Source organism: Zerene cesonia, chromosome 18 (genome assembly GCF_012273895.1).
Source record: "Zerene cesonia ecotype Mississippi chromosome 18, Zerene_cesonia_1.1, whole genome shotgun sequence".
Taxonomy (NCBI): domain Eukaryota; kingdom Metazoa; phylum Arthropoda; class Insecta; order Lepidoptera; family Pieridae; genus Zerene; species Zerene cesonia.
The window spans coordinates 2,105,818-2,125,216 of NC_052119.1; the positions used below are offsets into that span (position 1 = coordinate 2,105,818).

General features: G+C 32.3%; 3 protein-coding genes across 3 annotated transcripts in view; 2 read left to right on the forward strand and 1 right to left on the reverse strand.

Moving 5' to 3' along the window:
* The window catches only part of LOC119834023 (transferrin), an 18,083-nt gene extending 5,153 nt beyond the window's left edge, over nt 1-12,930 (forward strand). The window contains exons 4-15 of the mRNA XM_038358301.1: nt 3,598-3,716; nt 4,495-4,654; nt 5,617-5,774; nt 7,007-7,211; nt 7,673-7,835; nt 8,633-8,759; nt 9,434-9,618; nt 11,184-11,271; nt 11,352-11,427; nt 12,177-12,272; nt 12,444-12,706; nt 12,784-12,930. Coding sequence (XP_038214229.1) covers nt 3,598-3,716; nt 4,495-4,654; nt 5,617-5,774; nt 7,007-7,211; nt 7,673-7,835; nt 8,633-8,759; nt 9,434-9,618; nt 11,184-11,271; nt 11,352-11,427; nt 12,177-12,272; nt 12,444-12,706; nt 12,784-12,876 — 1,733 coding nt within the window. The 3' untranslated portion in view covers nt 12,877-12,930. The remainder of the gene's footprint in view (nt 1-3,597; nt 3,717-4,494; nt 4,655-5,616; nt 5,775-7,006; nt 7,212-7,672; nt 7,836-8,632; nt 8,760-9,433; nt 9,619-11,183; nt 11,272-11,351; nt 11,428-12,176; nt 12,273-12,443; nt 12,707-12,783) is intronic.
* Nucleotides 12,931-12,958: 28 nt separating this feature from the next.
* Nucleotides 12,959-13,919, reverse strand: LOC119834024 (succinate dehydrogenase cytochrome b560 subunit, mitochondrial-like). The gene is made up of 3 exons (XM_038358302.1): nt 13,737-13,919; nt 13,425-13,657; nt 12,959-13,286 (listed from the first exon to the last, which is right to left on the reverse strand). Exons 1-3 carry the CDS (start codon nt 13,757-13,759, stop codon nt 13,000-13,002), a joined length of 543 nt encoding a protein of 180 aa, XP_038214230.1. The 5' UTR covers nt 13,760-13,919; the 3' UTR covers nt 12,959-12,999.
* Nucleotides 13,920-15,310: 1,391 nt separating this feature from the next.
* LOC119833984 (acylphosphatase-2-like) lies at nt 15,311-19,399 on the forward strand. Its single transcript, XM_038358247.1, has 3 exons — nt 15,311-15,525; nt 15,683-15,792; nt 19,169-19,399. Exons 1-3 carry the CDS (start codon nt 15,391-15,393, stop codon nt 19,287-19,289), a joined length of 366 nt encoding a protein of 121 aa, XP_038214175.1. The 5' UTR covers nt 15,311-15,390; the 3' UTR covers nt 19,290-19,399.

Genomic DNA, 19,399 nt, shown 5'->3' on the forward strand with positions numbered 1-19,399 from the left:
TATACAAATATAATAATTTATTTATATACAAAATTGCTCGTTATAGATATAAAATTTATTATTATATTAAGTTATACTGATTCAAAAATAAAATTTCCAGTAATTGTAGTTGTGTTATAAGATATACTTCGTAACCTTAAGAAAATGTGTTTTGATGGATGTTTATTTCAAATTATTTAATAAAATGTGGAATCTTTTAGGGAAGTTAAACGAATATGATTGCGCAAATTAGTTTGTGACGATACTGTGCTACAAACGACCGAATACATACCTCAATAAAACTCGTTGTTACATACAGTACAACCACAGATAACATAATACTATACGTACAACGCAAAGATATTCCCACACGTTATTTATTAGAAGTTAATAGCTGACCTTTTGACGTTAATTTGAAAACCTCAGGATGTGCGTGTACTCCGTCTAGCAATTTATCTTCTCATATATGTACCTTCATAAACATTTTCCCCTCATTACAAAATTACCTAAATAGGTAAGTATTTCATTGTCGCAATTAAATTGACATTAAAATTATGTAACTAAATAGAAAATATTCCAAAACCAATATCATTTATTCATATGTGTGTATGTATCTACATTTGCATACAATGCTTTTTCATCCCTACAAATTAAATTATCATGACCTTTCACAAGATAAAAGCTCTTTTAATTAATTAATACCGTGATGCATTCAATCAAACAAAATATTTTCTGATAATTCTATTTTAATTCTCTCCTATTTTATAAATTAATATCGTAATATGTTTGATACTTATCTGTATTTCTATTGTACCTAAGTGTTGTAGAGGAGGTTGATATTTTTTGTAAAATATTTTTAAAGCATGCGTATTTTTTATGTTATCGCAAAGAACCCTTTTCTTAAAGGATTTCATCAATTTTTCTCAAAATTGTATTAATGATAATACAAGATTTCCTAATAACTTGCCTTATTTATATGTCCGTTAACTAACTATAGCCTATATTAAAGAAAGGCTCATTTCCCATGCAAACAAGATCTCTCGTAATATTCAAAGAGTTTCGTAACATCCTAAACAAACATTCTCTAACCAACTTAATGACCGCATGCAGGAACGCATATTATATAGATAGGGAATGAATATGGTGTGGTATTATGAGAGAACTTCGAAACCCGTTTGACTAATAGAATGGAATTAATTAAATTTGACGGGTGACCGAACCTATGTTGAGGTACATTATCACTGTATTAGGAAATACAGTGCATTCCAGTTGTTGCGTGTTTTACTGAAATTGTATAATTATAGTTTAATAATATAGTATTTATGCTGATAAGTAATTCTAAAGAAATAAACCTCGATATATTAAATTCAAAACAAAATTTACTAGAAAAGTACAAAGAAATAAAACAATATGCCACATGTTTTAATTAAAACTTATATCATTTTTCTATCTATCGCAGAATGAATTCTGTTAAAAAATTTATCCTAATAAAAATATTAATAATTTATAACTATTGTTACTTCGAACATGTTTTTTTTTTATCTGAAGCAAAGCGTTACTTCAATTGCGGGTTTAAGATTAAAATTTTATTGCAACAACGGATCATAAACTTGAACATAAAGTAAAATTTGAAAACCTAAAGCCTGTGACATAAATTTTACCTGCGGCATTAACTCACACGAAAATTGAGGTATTGTTTTATGGGTAGGAAGGTACCCTTTATTTATACTGCCTCGTCTCTCATTTTCTCTCATTATTTTGTGAAATATTTGTGTCAAGTAATTTCTGAAAACCTCTTAATGATAGACGTCAACAATCTTGCGCCTTCCACTGAATATTTCGTAAATCGACAATTCCCTGTTTGTGCGCCATTTACGATTCCTATTTATTTAGATAGCTCTCAAATTCTCATCGGGATCGTTTCCAATTCAAATATTCTGATCGCTCGATCCAATAATACTGATGGAAATATTTCGCTATTTCACTCATCGCTTACATAAATAGAATATATACAATATACGTTCTGAAATTTAGAATATCTGTTCCCACTTAAATTGATCAAAATTTTACCAGGTTGAAGTCTTGAATAGTTCAATACAGAGCATTTGCGGGCACTTCATTAATGAGCTGTTTACCAGTATGGAGCAAATATATTATGAAATCGATAGAAACGTTCTAATGAATTTTAATAGTGGCAGTGATCTTTTCCTCTAATGTAAAATTAATTTAATTGAAATAAATATATAAATGTGATCATTTTAAATGTCTAATTATAAAAAAAAAAAAGAATTTCAAAATGTGAATGCTACCTTTTTTGCGAAGCTCTACGAAATGAAATGAATGAGGAATTCTTCAGCCTTCAATTGCGTATAAAAAATACCTATGAAATCAGAGCACTGTTGACTCACAAAGAGGAAAATTTCAATTCAACGCTGTGTAAACACACTTGACACTCGGTGAATGCTGATATCGAATGAATAGAGCAGACACAAAGTATTGTTGCATTTCAGCAATACGTAAACTTGGGTGGGTCTAAACGCCACAATCAAAAGTGATATCACTATTATAACAGTATACATAAATGCAATTGAAAAATGGAATTTATTCCCCTCATACATTTTTACTGAAATTTTTATGCTTAAGTACATCAACAATAACTCCCAGACTGATACATAAAAAATTCCGTCAAATAACTGTCTACTAAATCATTGAATGTGTAAAGCTAAAACATGGGAATTGTACACAGGCTCCCGAGGCTAACCCAACTATCCTTAGACCAGCTATAAATCAGGACGATTCAGAAAATATAGCCGTCTTTAATAAGGGTTCAAAGGACGTGAGCCCAACCCCTATTCCAGAAACGTTGGTTCTATTTACAAGGATAAATTATTTCCAAATCAAAGATTTCATTCATATTGTTTCATAGAAAATTCAAAAAAAGCAAAAATGATTTTTTTCTTTTGAACAGTCTTTTAAGAAAAATAAAACGACTCAGAAATTAGAAAGAGGAATAATTTAATTTTAAATGAACCTAAACATACAAAAATAAATTCATTAGCGTTTTCAATGATAATAACAGACGTATTACTCGAATCATCCAAGCAGCTCAGTTGTGAAGACCATCCCAACTGGCAAACGCTGCATAATACTCGCAAATCTCCCTGCAGCTCTACATCGGATTACATCTAAGCTTTCCTTAAACAGACGGACTGCGCGTCCTAATGGAATTTCCGTAATTACAATTAATTTATTAAATAAACACGGAACTGCCGTTTAATTAAACGAAATAACGACCATTATGGTATCCCTCGAGGACAAAAGGCTATATTTGGTTGTTTCGCACAATACGAGATAATAATTAACGAATCGCAAGTCCCGTGCGGTGTAAGGCTTTAGAAAATTCTCTTTCATATAGCTAGAGACTCGATTACGGAAGTTCTTTATCTCATGCTTTCACTGAACTTAATTATATCTTTAATTCTCGAATAATTGGAAACCATAACTTTGTTGAGTTTCTTTGTCTGCATTAACATTTATTTTGTACGCGTAGGCTATTATTCTTGAGAATAAAATAAGAAACAGGAGCACAGTATGAAGCTTATTATGTATTTATTTTAGCGGAATTCCGCTATGAAGCAGTTATCGTGGTGCATAAAGATCTAAACATACACAGTTTAGATGAATTGAAAGGTCTGAAGTCCTGCCATACAGGTGTTAATAGAAATGTGGGTTACAAGGTAAGTTTGTTTACTTCCTATCAATTTCCACATAGAAATATATGCAATTAGTTATAAAGTATAAAAAATAGAGCTTAAAAAAATATTTGTCAATTATGAACGTATAATATGTAAATGGTAATCAATGATAAAATTATATTATGACGATCTAAAGGACCTTCTAGAAGAAGTATAATTGAATAGATAAATATGTAAGTTTAAATTTGAGTTTAAGTTTAGGCCTTTAAAACATGGACGGATTGCGTTTCATTTGAAGCAAAATTCCAAATTCAAAAATGCTGAAATGCATATCATTGAAAGTTATACGAAAAGATTTTTCAGGTATTGAAATACAAATCCGAGAAAAAAATAATAAGTTTTCTCTTTATATTGCTCAATTTAATCAGAACCAAATTGCTTGGGAAGTCACATAAAAGAGGCGCCCTAGATATTGCGAAATTGATTTTGGTTAAAATAAATGTATATTGAAGTCTGATCTTTGAGTGTGGTTAATATAGCTTTATATTGTGAGTAGAAAAATGTATTTTTATAATGAAAAAGAGTACACGATAGATTCTCGTATATTTTCTTTGTATGGAATTTTTGCCCTCGGGATAAGTTATTATGAATTCTTAGCAACGCGCCGCAATATAAAACTTTTTATATTTTGTAGAGATCGCCATTCCCACTACAATAAATAATAAAAAGGGCCTTCCAAGTAGTTAAGCCCCGACTTTTTAGTAAGCTACATTGGCTTTCCATATTATCTCCTGATCTTTTTATTTTGCTTTCTAAATAGATTCCTCTCACGATGCTAATGAAAAGGGAAATCTTCCCAAAAATGACAGATAGAAGTATTTCACCAAAGGAGAACGAATTGCGCGCGTTATCAACATTTTTCAAGAAGTCTTGTATTGTTGGAACATGGTCACCAGATCCAAAAACAAATTCTGCTTGGAGTAAGTTTATTAATGATAAAATTACTTTATTTTAACTGCCATTCATTTATTAATTATGAATCGGTGCCTTAGCAGATCAAGTATAATTTATCATTTGTCTGAGCTAATCAGAGTCAAACGCTTTCTTCGTCAATAATAACAACAGCCATCGACGTCAAATATAAGGTTTTATTTTGTTCACTTACCCGGTGGCATAAATGTTCTTTTAATTAAGTTTTTAATGTATCGCATTATTTTGTCTTTATAAGTGCTCTTCTCAAATCCAATTGTTTACGTCTCATTATTCTTATGTACCTAAAATTGGACACGTAAGACAAACAAGGTTACAGCAACAAGTTGCTCTCCGGAAAATAAAAAAACTTTTGATGTTGTTTGAGATCACTTAGAACTAAGAGGTTTCCCACATCAAAGCGATGGAGGAGGCTCGAAACAGAACCTCTATATTTACAAAAATAACATGACAGACTGATTGATCTGTGTAACGAAATTAACTTTCTCGGCTTTCTTTTATCACGGGCTTGTTTATTTAACCAATTTTTATAGCGTCTTCGCATTTACTACTGTAAACATTCAGTATAAATATTTTCGAAGACGTATTTGATATTTCGATTTTCAGGAACGAAAAGTTAAATTTCTTACAAATACATCTTTATAATGATACAACATATATTAATTAGTTAATTTACAATTGTAAATTTTTACTTTTCATAAGAACATAACTAGTCCCGTTTACTCTTTTTTTCATTGAAATTGGCCGCCAAATAACAGTTTGTCTACTACTAACGTGGAAATTCACCTAAGAGATAAATTGTATAGTTTGTACTTACAAAACAATTTTTAGAATCTCATTAAAACTGACTATATGCAAAGAACCCACGTCTTTTACATCCTATTATTTGTTTGTATTTGAAATTTGAAATCTTATCTCCAAATAGTTTTCGTATAATATATATAATTTTCAGAATCCCAATATAGCCAACTATGTGCAATGTGCGAACACCCAGACAAGTGCGATTATCCAGACAACTTTAGTGGCTACGAAGGCGCTTTGAGATGCCTTGCTCATAATGGGGGGGAGGTTGCCTTTACTAAGGTTATCTACGTCAGGAAGTTCTTTGGGGTATGTTATATTATATTCTATTGCATCTCATTTCTGCATGTTTTATTATATCTTGCATAGCTTCGAATTTCGGGAATATCATTCGAGAAAATGAACTTATTTGAATTCATGCTCCGGCTGAAATTTATTGTAATTTGATTGATTGATATTATTGATTGAGGAGTTTAAAAATTGTTTGGTAAAATAAATATACAACAGTATAAACAAATATTCTGTTAGTATTAGTATTAACTATTTCTTACTTCCAAATTATTTCGCTAAAATAATGACAATGATATGTTCAATTAAAACAAAATTAATATTCTTATTAAAAAAACTCTATTTCTATTAAATTTCCATATATTAAAGTATTTATAGCTACTATCCATTATAGTGTATCATAATACAAGTCACCTTTACTGAGAGGCCATCACAGATATTGTTCCCTCTTAGCGCAACGTAATTCTATTGAGTTGGGTCCGAAGTGATAGGATTTTCGATATCCGGATGATAGTCGGATCAATATCCGTCAGTGTCAATGCAAAACTATAGTGAAGTAAGAGACTCGTACCATGAAATCGGTAATCTAATGTATTAACGTTCCGTTAAAATCCTCTCTCCATTACCCGTTCAAAGCATATTACAAAACCGACCTACTGTTCAATAAAATTCTTTCAAATATGTAGTGATTTTAGAGCCATTAATTCATAAGTTACATCAGTTCCACCTGGGTTGATTTTCTTCACGGACATGTAGGTGATCAGCATTCTGTGTCCTGCTATACTGAGACAGTTTGTCCCAAATTCCCTTTGGTAATCGAACCCAGAACTCTCTTAGTAAACTTTCAGTTCTACGCTCGCGCATTAAACATAGAAAGCCATAATATCATATACATACAAAAGTACCTACTTATAGCGTAAATAATATAGTAGAGTTATTGGTGCAGTTGTAAAATTAAATCAGTAGGTAATATATCCGATTAATTAAATTATCTTATTTACATTTTAAATAAATGTCTTAATTGTTATTAGTTTAACTCTTCTAGTATGGAATTTTTAAAATAAATCTGTAATTTAGTTATGCCGTTGTTCATAAACCTAACAATATAATAGAGTATAACACTTGCATTTATTTTTAACCACCACTCTGTCTAATAGCTATCTCGCTGTTCTTTCTATAAATTGCTTTCTCGCTCATAAAAATAATTAACATAAAGCGAAATACGCAATCCTAGTCTCACAAAGAATCCATAGCTCCCAGTTGGCACGACTCCCGCCAGCCAGTCATCAGAGAACCCTGATGACTTCGCGTATCTTTGCGCCGATGGGTCCAAAGTACCGGTTAGGGAGAAGCCTTGTTCTTGGGCGGCTCGACCTTGGCAAGGATTGCTCGGCCATAACGATGTGCTCGCTAAATTGTCGCCGTTGAGAGAAAAAATTAAGCAATTAGCTGATGCTGGTAAGTACTGTTCTTTTTTTTTATTTAGAATGTTGTAATTGTAGATGCTCTTTAAACGAGACTTCTTTTCATATTTTATTTAAATTGGCCTTTGAAGTAGTAGCTTTACTATTTCAAGCTTTACTATTTCAAAAATTATGGTTATAAATAACTTGATGTCGGCTCAAATAATCTTATTATAGACTTAGGAAAAATACCAAAATGTAGCAATCACTCGAAAGTAGAACAAAATTATTTCAATAACATGAAATTATCTAAAAAATATGATTTGAAAATATTCAGTTTTAAAAAATTGTATTGAACATTACATTTACGTATTCCGATATTAAAGTCTTCTTAGTGATATGAATTTGTTTTCTTTATTCTAAGGCAAACTTTTTCATCAACAGTCTTTTCTTTCTTATTTCATTAAAGTGACTTAATGCAGCGTTATACTACCTATGGTTTTTTTACTATCTTAGGTGCTAGTTCCAAACCAGATTGGTTCACCAACGTGTTAGGTCTCTCCGAAAAGATTCACCACGTAGCTGATAACATTCCGATCAGACCAGTCGATTACCTACAAAAGGCCAACTATACTGAAGTAATTGAGCGTGGTCATGGACCCCCCGAGCCTGTTGTTAGGTAAGATCGATAGTGTAGAATGAATGTATATTTTAAATGTGCTTCGTAAATATGCCATGATGTTTTTAGGATCGGGTTTGATTAGTTAGGAGTTAGGTCATTTTTGTAAATAGATCCAGATCTGGATGATTACATTTATAAATTCAATCAATAGTTAGGCATGTACAATACCTACTGTAATTACTATATACAGATGTGAACGAGATTCAATATTATAAAAATGTGCCGACCTTGCCATCTAACTGCAGTTCGCTAACTAGCTCCCAAAATTTATAAAATACTAGCAGAATTAAAAAACATAGCTGTGAATCGTAAAATACTTGAAGTAGACTCTCTATCACTAATGCATCATATTAATGGCATTGAATTCGATTTTGTTTGTATATATCTATACTAATAAAGCTGAAGAGTTTGTTTGTTTGTTTGTCTTAACTCGCTAATCTCAGGAACTACTGATCCGATTTAAAAAATTGTTTCAGTTTTAGATAGCCCATTTATTGAGGATGGTATTAGGCTATATATGTAGGTACCACGGGCGAAGCCGGGGCGGACCGCTAGTTACGTATATGAATCAATAAATCTTATAATGTGAAAATCTCGAATTTAACTACTTACCCCCTTTATGATTGGTGGATAGTTTACAAATGTGGCATAAACCTAATAAGTTTAATTTTTCTTAAGTTTTTGCTACTTTTAATAATGGTTATTTTATACTAGTGGTTAACAAACAAACTCTTCAGCTGCATAATACTAGTATAGCTTATCACCAATTAAATATTGTCACCAATAAACGGCAGAATGTGTGTGACGTCGAACGTGGCGCTAGCGAAGTGCCGCTCGATGTCCGTGTTCGCGTTCAGCCGGGACATCCGCCCCAAACTGGACTGCGTGCAAGAAGCCTCTGATGATGCGTGCTTGAAGAGCGTGCGTAATTCTTTGTTTTTATCACACAGTCGACAATGGAGCTGGTGGAACGCCTGATGGTAAGCGCTACTACCGCCCATGAACATTTGGAGAGGCATAAGGTCCATTGCAGACCTTACGCCTCTGCAAATGGATTGCCGACTTTAAATTGGGAAGGGATTAAAAAAGGATTGGCGAGAGGAATAAAGGAAAGGACTGGGAAGGGTAAGGAAAAGGATAGGGGCCTCCGGCTCCCCCACTCACCGAACGAAACACAGCAGAATGCTATTTCACGCCGGTCTTCTGTGGGGGTGTGGTACTTCCCCTTGCGAGCTGGCCCAATTCGTGCCGAAGCTTGCTCGACTACCACATACAATTCTTTGTTTTTATTGTATTAGATTTTATGCAGTTGGTTTTTATATTATTTAAAAAATCCATAAATGTTACTGGACTGACTATAACTTTTATGTGTATAGTTTTCACAAACTTCACACTTAGGTTATTTGAGTTTTGGAAAAAGTTTGTGGACCTAAAAATAAAGGTTAGAATAATCTTGCCTGTCCTGATATTTGATAGTAGATAGTGATAAAATTTAGTTGAATAAGTATTATATTTATTAGTCTTATTTTATGTTTTATTTGCCATTAATTCAAGAGTTTGAACAAAAATTTTTGATTTCAAATTAAAAATATCAGGTTCAGGATAATGGATCAGATTTAGCATCCGTCGACGGAATGAGGGTAGCGTCAGCATCCAAAAAGTACAACCTGCATCCAGTTTTCCACGAAGTGTACGGGGCCACTAAAATACCTAATTACGCTGTTGCTGTGGTCAAGAAGAACACACCACACTCCAAGATTGAAGACCTAAGAGGAAAACGGTGAGTTTCCTTTTATTTCTAAGGACAGTTTTACTCTTCGTCTGCTTTAATCAATAGGTAGACAGCAAGACGACGAACAATGAAATTTAATAATAATGACTGAATAATAAACTTCCTTTTTCATATAGCTTAAACGATGAGTTTATTCTTACAGCATATTTTTTTAATATATTGCTAAAATAATTATAACTATGTTTTTATTTATCTGTATTATAACGGTAGGTATCAAAATATACATGTTTATAAAGTTAATATGTCCCTAGAGTAGGGAGGTAACAATATTGAGAAATATAAATACGTATAGCAAAAAATTAAATATAATACAAAAATACAAACTTTATATTACAAAAGAAATAGACAAAGCCAAGACGGATTAATTATAAAGCCGCCATTGCGAAAGACATTGATGGCTTCATTCAACTAGCGCTCGAGATCAATCTATCTTACCATAATTACATTGTTTCTTTAACTTTCTTCTAAAAGTTATTAAAGTTATAAAACAAAAAATACTTATACTCCACTTAAACCGATTAATTAAATTAAAATTTAAAAAAAAAAATGAATAGTGATAACTTTATCTCTTTAGGATAACAGCAATAGATGAGTAAATTTATTCCCTTCAAAAATCTACTCATATTCATAAATTTCCTCTAATGAAAGAAGTTTTATGCATAATAACTGTGTTTTGAAACTACTTCATTTTATCAAGATCCATTTAAGTCGCGACTGCATTACTCACTTATTTAAAACCATTCTATTTTAATAGACATTTACTCCAAGAAACTGATAAAGTATTATATCTAACTACTTATTACCATTTATTTCGATACTAGCTCTCCGCCCACGGTTTAGTTTGTTTTTTTTATTAATTTATACTAATACTAGCTACGCCCCGCGGTTTCACCCGCGTAAGTCCGTATCGCGTAGGAAAATCGGGATAAAAAGCCTTTATTGTCTATATATTATTCCAATTGTCCAGCTATCTAATTACCAAATTTCATTGCAATCCGTAGTTTTTGCGTGAAAAAGCAACAAACGCACACACATCCTTACAAACTTTCGCATTTATAATATTAGTAGGATAGTAGGAATAATCTGTACTGTAATATATTAAAATGAAATAGTTTAATATATGTAAAGCCGAATAATTTGTTTGAACACAAATGAATCAATTTGTCCTGGAATTAGTCCAGGACTATAGGACCGATTTTAAAAATTCTTAAGTCTTACTGTTGAGAACTCTGTACGTAATCTGTGACTGCTATTATGAAACACAGGCGAAGCCGGGACAGATCGAAATTATTGAATACTAGATGGTCGTCCCGGCTATGCCCGGATATCAAGATTCCTGTAATACTCCAAGGGAGCATTTTCAGCTCATACCCTGTCTGTATACCAAAATTCGTTCAGCACTTTCAGCGTGGATGACGGACAAACATTCAAACATTCAACCAAACAAACTTTCACATTTATAATATAAATGTGGAGGTTATACTATACAGATTTATTATGTGTTCTGCAGAACATTTAGGCGAGCAAATGTAAAATTAATTGCGTTTTCGCAGCTCCTGCCACAATTCATACGGCACATTCAGCGGTCTGCAAGCTCCGCTTTATTACTTAATCAACAAAAAGGTCATCAAATCCGATCAGGTTTGTGAATTGTGCATGAATATGAAAGTGATATTCATTTTATGCTTAACTGGAAATTCTAGTTTGTGTTTACATTTCAGTGCATCAAAAACTTGGGTGATTTCTTCGCCGGTTCTTGTATACCAGGCGTGGATAAGGTTGAGAATAATCCTAGAGGTGATTTTATTTTCCTTCTTACGTGATAACACAAACAGTTGTTGATTTTTTTTCTTTTATAGGAAAAAAAGAATATAACTCACATACGAACATTGAACCGTCTCTACTGTTTTAAAGTCGGCTAAAAATAACTTCCATCTTATTTATTCATATAAATTTCCAAGTGCAATTGTAACTTATTCAAATCTAGCTTTTGCCCGCGGCTTCGCACGCGTTAATTCGGAGTAGTAATAGATGTTATTGTACATATAAACCTTCCTCTTGAATCACTCTATCTATAAAAAAAAAACATATAAGCATACATAGGGACATAGGGACAGAGAAAGCGACTTTGTTTTATACTATGGTAGTGATTTTCTTCTTAATCATATTTATTTTAACATACCTATGTGTAAACTAGCAACCATAACAAAATGAGTATAAAGTCTATATTGTGATAAAATTAGTGCCAATGGGCAAGGTATCAAATTATATGTTGGCAAACATTATTTTGCTTTTGGCACACTGTATCACATATTAATAATAAAAAATACATATTCCCCAAAAAATGTCAATAGAAACAAATACACACTTAAAAAACAAAAGTAAAAGATCAAAAAGTGAAAATGGCAAAATGTATTTAGATTGTAATTTGTCTCAAAAAGTTGGGGAAACTAAAAAATACATGGAGTCGTCTCCTTACAAAGGCTTTGTAATTTCTACATAATTACAAACCTTTTTAGAACATAATCATCAAAGTAATGTTTCAGGAGATGATGTATCCAAATTGAAGAAACAGTGCTCTGGGGACAACAATGCGGCCAAGTGCCTACAAGAAGACAGAGGCGATGTTGCCTTTGTTTCAAGTAAGTTTTATTTTGACTGCACCATATTTAAATTAAAGTTGAAGCTCTCAATATAATATTTATTACATAATAAATATACCTACTTATTAAATTGAACTGTAGGACTACTATTTATATTGTTCTTAAGTAAACAAAGCACATTTAATGTCTAACACATTCTTTAATTTCAAGGCGCTGATCTATCAAACTTTGATTCTTCTCAATATGAACTACTATGTCTGAACCGTGATGCTGGAGGAAGAGATGCACTCACAAACTTTGCCACATGCAACATAGTAATGGAACCTTCCAGAACATGGCTCTCAGCTAAAGATTTCCTATCCGATGTGTCAATCGCACACACACCACTCAGTTTGGCAGAGTTACTTGACACAAGATTGGATTTGTTTAATATTTATGGAGAATTCCTCAAGAATAATAATGTTATTTTTAATGTAAGTATATCTTCTGAACTTAGACAAAATTCATACAAAGAAAAAGATGTGTATAATAATTTATTATTTAATTTCAGAATGCTGCAAAGGGCCTTGCTACTACAGAAAAATTGGACTTTGAAAAATTCAAAACTATTCACGATGTTTTGAACACATGTGGTGTTGCCTAATTTCTCATACAATATGTAGTTGTTAAGAATATTATAATAAAAACAAATGTCTGTTAAAGAAAATTTATTACATCACTTATAAGAACAATAAATAATACTCAGAACATTTACTAATTATTTTACTCACAATGCAGCTAAAAATAGTGTAATCGCTACTGATCCCGCCAACATAGCATATCCCGTTGAGTAAACTTCCTTAATTGTCAAGCCTTTAGCCGTGTCCCAATATAAATGCCTAATTCCATTAGCAAAGTGGTATCCGAATGGTGCTGCCAAAATTGCTTTTGCAAGGAATATTGTTGCCGGGGATAAATTTAATCCTTCGATCATTGTTACATAGTGAGCAACATCATTAGGCAAGACAAGGGCACCAACACCCAGTGCAGTAATGTACCCTGATAGCATTATACCTAAAACAAACAGAGAATTGTGTATTTTACACAATACAAAGAATTCTTTGAACGTCTAGATTAAGAAGTATAATGGACCCATTATGGCTGATTACAAGATACAAAGAAATATCAGAAAAATGAATTTGTAATAATTACCTGCAGCTCTGTGGGTAACAGATAAAATACTAGTGAGTTGAGGTTTGTAGATCGTAAGGTGAGGCGACATTGGGCGTTGGAGACGAGCATTCCTTACATCGTGGTGCTCCTCCTTAGGTGGCTCATACCTTTTAAAGCTGATCTTAGGCACAGCTGCCGATTGCGCGTATTGAGCCCTACCTACTGCCGTGCGTAACTTGGCCAAGTTACCCAATAACGAGTTGGAGCCCAATCTGTATCAAAACACATCGTTTTATCAATCTTTCTAGCCAAACATGCAGATTACATAATATTTTAGAGATGTAAACATACCTGCTACAACAGTAAAAAGCCATAGCTCTGCTTATAGTTATTTTTTGATTTCAAATTTGTATACTAATTAAATTTCGTCGATGCGTGTCCTTATTATTCGATAATTGTTTATAAATTAAAAATATATATCTCGTGCGAACTTAGAAAGTAATGGAATATGTCAATCGCTTGACACTTGACAGACATTAACCAGTTTCTTACACGAGCTATGAATTAATTGCCAAGTGAAAAAATAGTTAAGGAATATTAAAAGTTGTAATGAATTATTTATACAAATATTTAAACGACTTCAAAACCATTCAAAAGCGCAAAATAAATTAATATCATTACTGCAAGCGCATTCTACTCGTCTATTTGCAGTCGTTGCCAAGCCAAGCCCCGAAAGCAGTAGATAGTATGTAGTAAGTTACTATTTACGATACTATGTCGGATGTACTACCATCATACATAGTATGTACTACCATTAGACTTGGCTGGGACCAACCAAGGTCGGTTAGAAATGTACCTATATGTAACATCTGAATGTAAAAGGAAAAGTGTAACCTACACTAACGATATGCACCTAAGTAGTCGCACATCGGTAAGCTATCAATGACATTGACAACAGTGTTGCCAACTCTACGTCTTTTTACGTAGATCTACGTATTTTAAGCCTTCCACGCAAACCTACGAACTTTAGTCCCAGAATCTACGTATTTTCTATCAAAATTATTCAATTGCAAAATAACATATCCCGTTGTTAGACTGAATGGGCATTATTTTTGTTACTTTCGTAAAAAAAAGTTAATAAACGTTCCGTTTTATACTAGCGCATACTCGCCTCGCCTCGCCACTCAACTTATTATTACGCCATTCATTTTAAAAACAGTGTCAGTCATCAGTAATTCAAAAGAACTGAGACTCATGTGACTGTGTAAAACGAAACGTCTTGGCGTCTTGTCTGCGGTGTCTGCCGTAAATAAAACGGTAAAAGTGAATCTTAACCTAAAAATATTTCGAACTAAGATATCGAAGGTGTTTTTTAGTTTAATTTCAATATTTTTCAGCTTCCTGCTCAATTTAACTGAATTAAGACTGTGTAAAACTTGGCGTCTTTTCACGAAAAGTGGCTTAAAAATAAACCGCGAGCCTTCGCAGGAACACATTAAACATTTTAATAAATATATGTATAAATTTAATTTGTCTGAAAATGATAATAAAAATTGAATAATTTAAATAAATCGATGACCCTGAAAGTAGCGAACTTTTTTAAATTATCTGTAAGTGGTGGTTTCACATGTAGAATGTAGATATTGTAAAAACTAACCGGCTACTAGAATATTTATTTATTTATTTTTGTTCACGGAGATATCTCTCTAACCAGTTTTATCTATCTGCTGTCTGTCTGCAACTTTTAGGGTCTTATGAATTGTCGTTTTATTCACTTTTACCTACCCTACTGTCTTAATTTCAATAAAAAAAAAAGTACGTAGATCTACGTATTTCTCATATGGAAATTTTACTATTTCTACGTAATTTTCTAATCTGGCCTACGCCTTTTTCAAAATCCAAGTTGGCAACACTGATTGACAATGACATTTTTACATCGAAAGCCGAAAATTCAACTGGAAGAGAGCGGTCCAAGTAAATTCAGATTTCTATTTAAAATCAATAAATGCTACGTTTATTGTTATTAACAACTGTAACAAGTTGTATTAAAGCCAATTACTGCACAGCAGCTATCTCAATGGCATTAAAAAGCGTTGATTTTGAAGTATTTGGTAGAGTACAAGGTGTATTCTTTAGAAAGGTAAGGATTAATCCTACCGCAGTATACATTTTCTTTAATACACCTTACCGGATAAATGTAATTACAGAAGCCCAAATGATAATATGTATTTTCTTTACTTAACTTACATAAAATAACAATCCATACCTACATACTTATAGTAACTGGTTTGTAACAGTATACGAAAGAACAAGCTCAAAAGTTGGGTTTAAAGGGATGGTGTATGAATACTTCTCATGGCACTGTTCAGGGACAAGTGCAGGGTCCGGCCGATAAAGTGGAATCCATGTAAGCATTCTTTTAATATATGACTTGCATCTAAAATACTGCAATTTTCTTGTGTTATATTTTTACACAAGTCGTAAACATTAAGAAATGAATGACTTTTAACTGATTTTCATAATTATTTATGCCTCTAAGGATGTCAATATCATAACATTACTAATAAATACAAATCTATTCATTATCAATTAATTAATTGTTTGTTTTACCCATAATTTAGACATTTAACAGTGAGCATGGTCACAAAGAGACTGAACATTGAATATAATGAATAAAGAATATTTAAACAAATCAAAATCTTAAATATTATTAGGCATGATTTTTATGATTAGTATTATTCAATAAACGGAATGCCTAAAATACAAAACAAAACATGTACGAACAATTCTGTCATTTTTTTCTTCTTTAGAGTTTTTAATTATTAAATGAAAACTTACTTTAAGAACCATAATATATTTGAGAATTTTATTTGACTGACTTGCTGTGCCTTTAGGTTTTATCTGCAAACAGAATCTTAAGTAAAAATTTTCAATTCTTTAGGGTTTTGATTTTTTTACTATACCATGAAAGTCTATATTCCCCATTTTTTTAATATTTTAATTAATATTTTATTATCATTGTTATTTTAGATTATTTGATATAATCTCTGTTCAATTTGTTTTAGCTAAACCCATTCTTAAGATTATAAACACAAGCATATTTCTTTTTTAATATATATTAATTAGCTACTAGCTGTTCTATGTGGTTTTATCCACGTTGTCCAAACAATATATATGTTATGTAGCCTATACTTTATGCTCTATGACCTTCAATAACTATTCTACACAAAAATATTTTGTTCAATTTGAACCTGTAGTTCCAATAGCCTTATAGCCCTTTCAAACAAATGAGCAATATGTTTTTGTTATGATGTATAGATTAATTATTTATGTATTTGATGATTTTTTTTTATAATTTAAATATATGCATATTGTCTTTTTGGCTCACAAGCCTCTTGATACTAAGCTTTTGATGTAAAACACTTATATCAATGACCAGTGCCATGCTAGCCAGTAGGATTTAAGGTTTCAAAGTTCTCACATAGTTACCGTGACATTCAAAATGTTCAATATCACTATCTTTATTATGTATTTAGCCTATGCAATTCCATGGTTTGATAAAGGACATTCACAATGTCTTGATGGAGCTTTTTTCAGCATCTGTTTTGTATTTATCTATGTTTTATATTTTTCTTAGAAATATATGTAGTCCTCCTATTTGTCCCTTTGGTTAAAGAACCCTAAAAATAACATTCGCATGCAATTTTTTATTTATTTTCTCATTACCAATGGTTATATGTACAGTTAACTCTATTAATAATAACTAACATTATGAGAGACTATAATCGAGTCAGTTAAAAACGAATGCAGAACTTATATGAATGCTTATAAATTTTGTCATCAAGCTTCAATTTTATTAATATTTCACTATTTTCTTTTTAGCTATATAATATGTTGCGCTCAAAGACGAAAAATGCTTATTGAGTGAAACAATAGCTCGCATAACGCATTGTTATCACATCGCGAAATTTTATTTGGTTAATCTCTAAACGTTATTTGGTCACGTCGCGTTGTGGCAACGAAGAGAAGCCATGACGCGTGCTGAACATTCGTTGATTTAATTTCGGTTACCTACATTTCTTGTGACAAATGTAAGCCTAGCGGACACACATAGCTGCTAATTTGACGTTAGGCGATAAGGCAGAACTCTTCATATTTAGTTATCTATGCATACACAGAAGTTTTATGCTAGATCATACAGGATAAATAACATAATGAAAAGAGGCAGATATAACCATTGCATACAAATATGCAACTGTATGTAAAATTATTGAATTTCCGTTTTACTCAACAGTCGTTTATTTATTGAGTTTCCTCTCAAATCCATAGATTAAAATAGCATTTCCCATTTGATACGATCCAATTTCTAAAATGAATAAGTACATATTGAAAAGGTCAAAGCAAGATGTTCAATTTGTCAGCAATCCCACGTTGTAACGTTATACGGCACACCCTCAACGGCACTTTCATTATGAAAAAGGTCTTAATGTGGAACATTACTTGACCGTCAAGGTCTCCCGAGTGCCACTCAGAAAGCTCGCCTGAATACGTGTCATTTGAGTATGTTGTGTAACATCAAAAAGATAATGAGATGTTTGATGAAATTCTGAGTGAAAATACCTGTGTACGAAATATAATATTATGTATGTCACGGATTACGTGAATATATTCTTGATAAGAGCAATCGTAGCTCAGTTGTAAGAACCTCTGAACAAATAATTTCTTAATTTATCTGTGTATTATCCACATCATCACTGCTCGAAACGGCAAAGGAAAATGCCGTGAGGAATCCCGTATATTCAAGAATAAGAAGTTGGCCGTATCCCTTCATAAGAAATAAATATGGACTGATGATCATCATCATTCTTGATAGAATCACATTGACGTCCAAGGGGCGGCAAATTGTTATTGGCAGCAAATTGGAAAAAACTGTCAGCATTTCCCGTTAATTTTTTTACGATGAATGCTGTTCAAAAGACGCATATTCCGTGTCTCTTAGTTTCTGTTAAAATATAGTTTTGAACTTCTTCCTTCATAAACAGTGAAAACAACTTTAGAGCAATCGGGTGTAAAATGAATGATTGTTTAAAATAATTTGCAGATCCGTTCATTGAACCCCTGAATAAACAATACCCATTTCAATTATGCTCATGAACTCATTCCTTACCATTTACTATTGAAACTCGAATTTATTCCACTTTTCCTTTTAACTGTTAATATTCGAAGTGAAAACGTCATTTGATAAACGATCTGCCTAAATAACATTTGTCAATATTCGTGGAAACACCTCTATACACACCCTTGATGACAGTTTATGATCATTACCAACCCCGTAGATTCAATGATATGATGGACAATAAAAGTTACCTAATAGTGAATATGTAAATAATAGTAGGCACTATTTGTTTTGCTACATAAATGATTATTATTTAATACCAAATAATGCTTTATTTTAAACCGACGTTCCGAAAAACGAAGGAGGTTTTCAATTCAAATGTATTTTTGTTGTGAATTACTGTTACTCGATAACTCGCTGGGTTATCAACCGATTTGACGTGTTATTTTTTGTGTTGGATGTATAATAGCAATTGTTGTCGTTTGATTTCCATTTCAGAATATGTAGTACCTTCAGTAGTACCTTCTTCCCCAGCTCCCTACGCTAGCATTTTCATAGCTGATGTTAAATTAATGAGATTACCATTTAGTTTATTTTAACACATTATTGAAACAGAATATGCATCAATCGAACTATTATAATGCATAGAAGCCTTCCATTATTTCAGGATGCACTGGTTAAAAACTACTGGGAGTCCGAGCAGCAAGATTGACAAAGCGGAGTTCAGAAATGAAAAGGAAATATCCGAATATACTTTCCAAAGCTTCGATATACGGCGGGATGATTAGTACTACCTGATTTATTTTATCTCATTATTGCTCCGTACATTGAAGGGAGGGCGGGGGAACGAAGGAGGCATGACCCCATCCCTCCTCAATCGTACTCGTCACATCCAAAA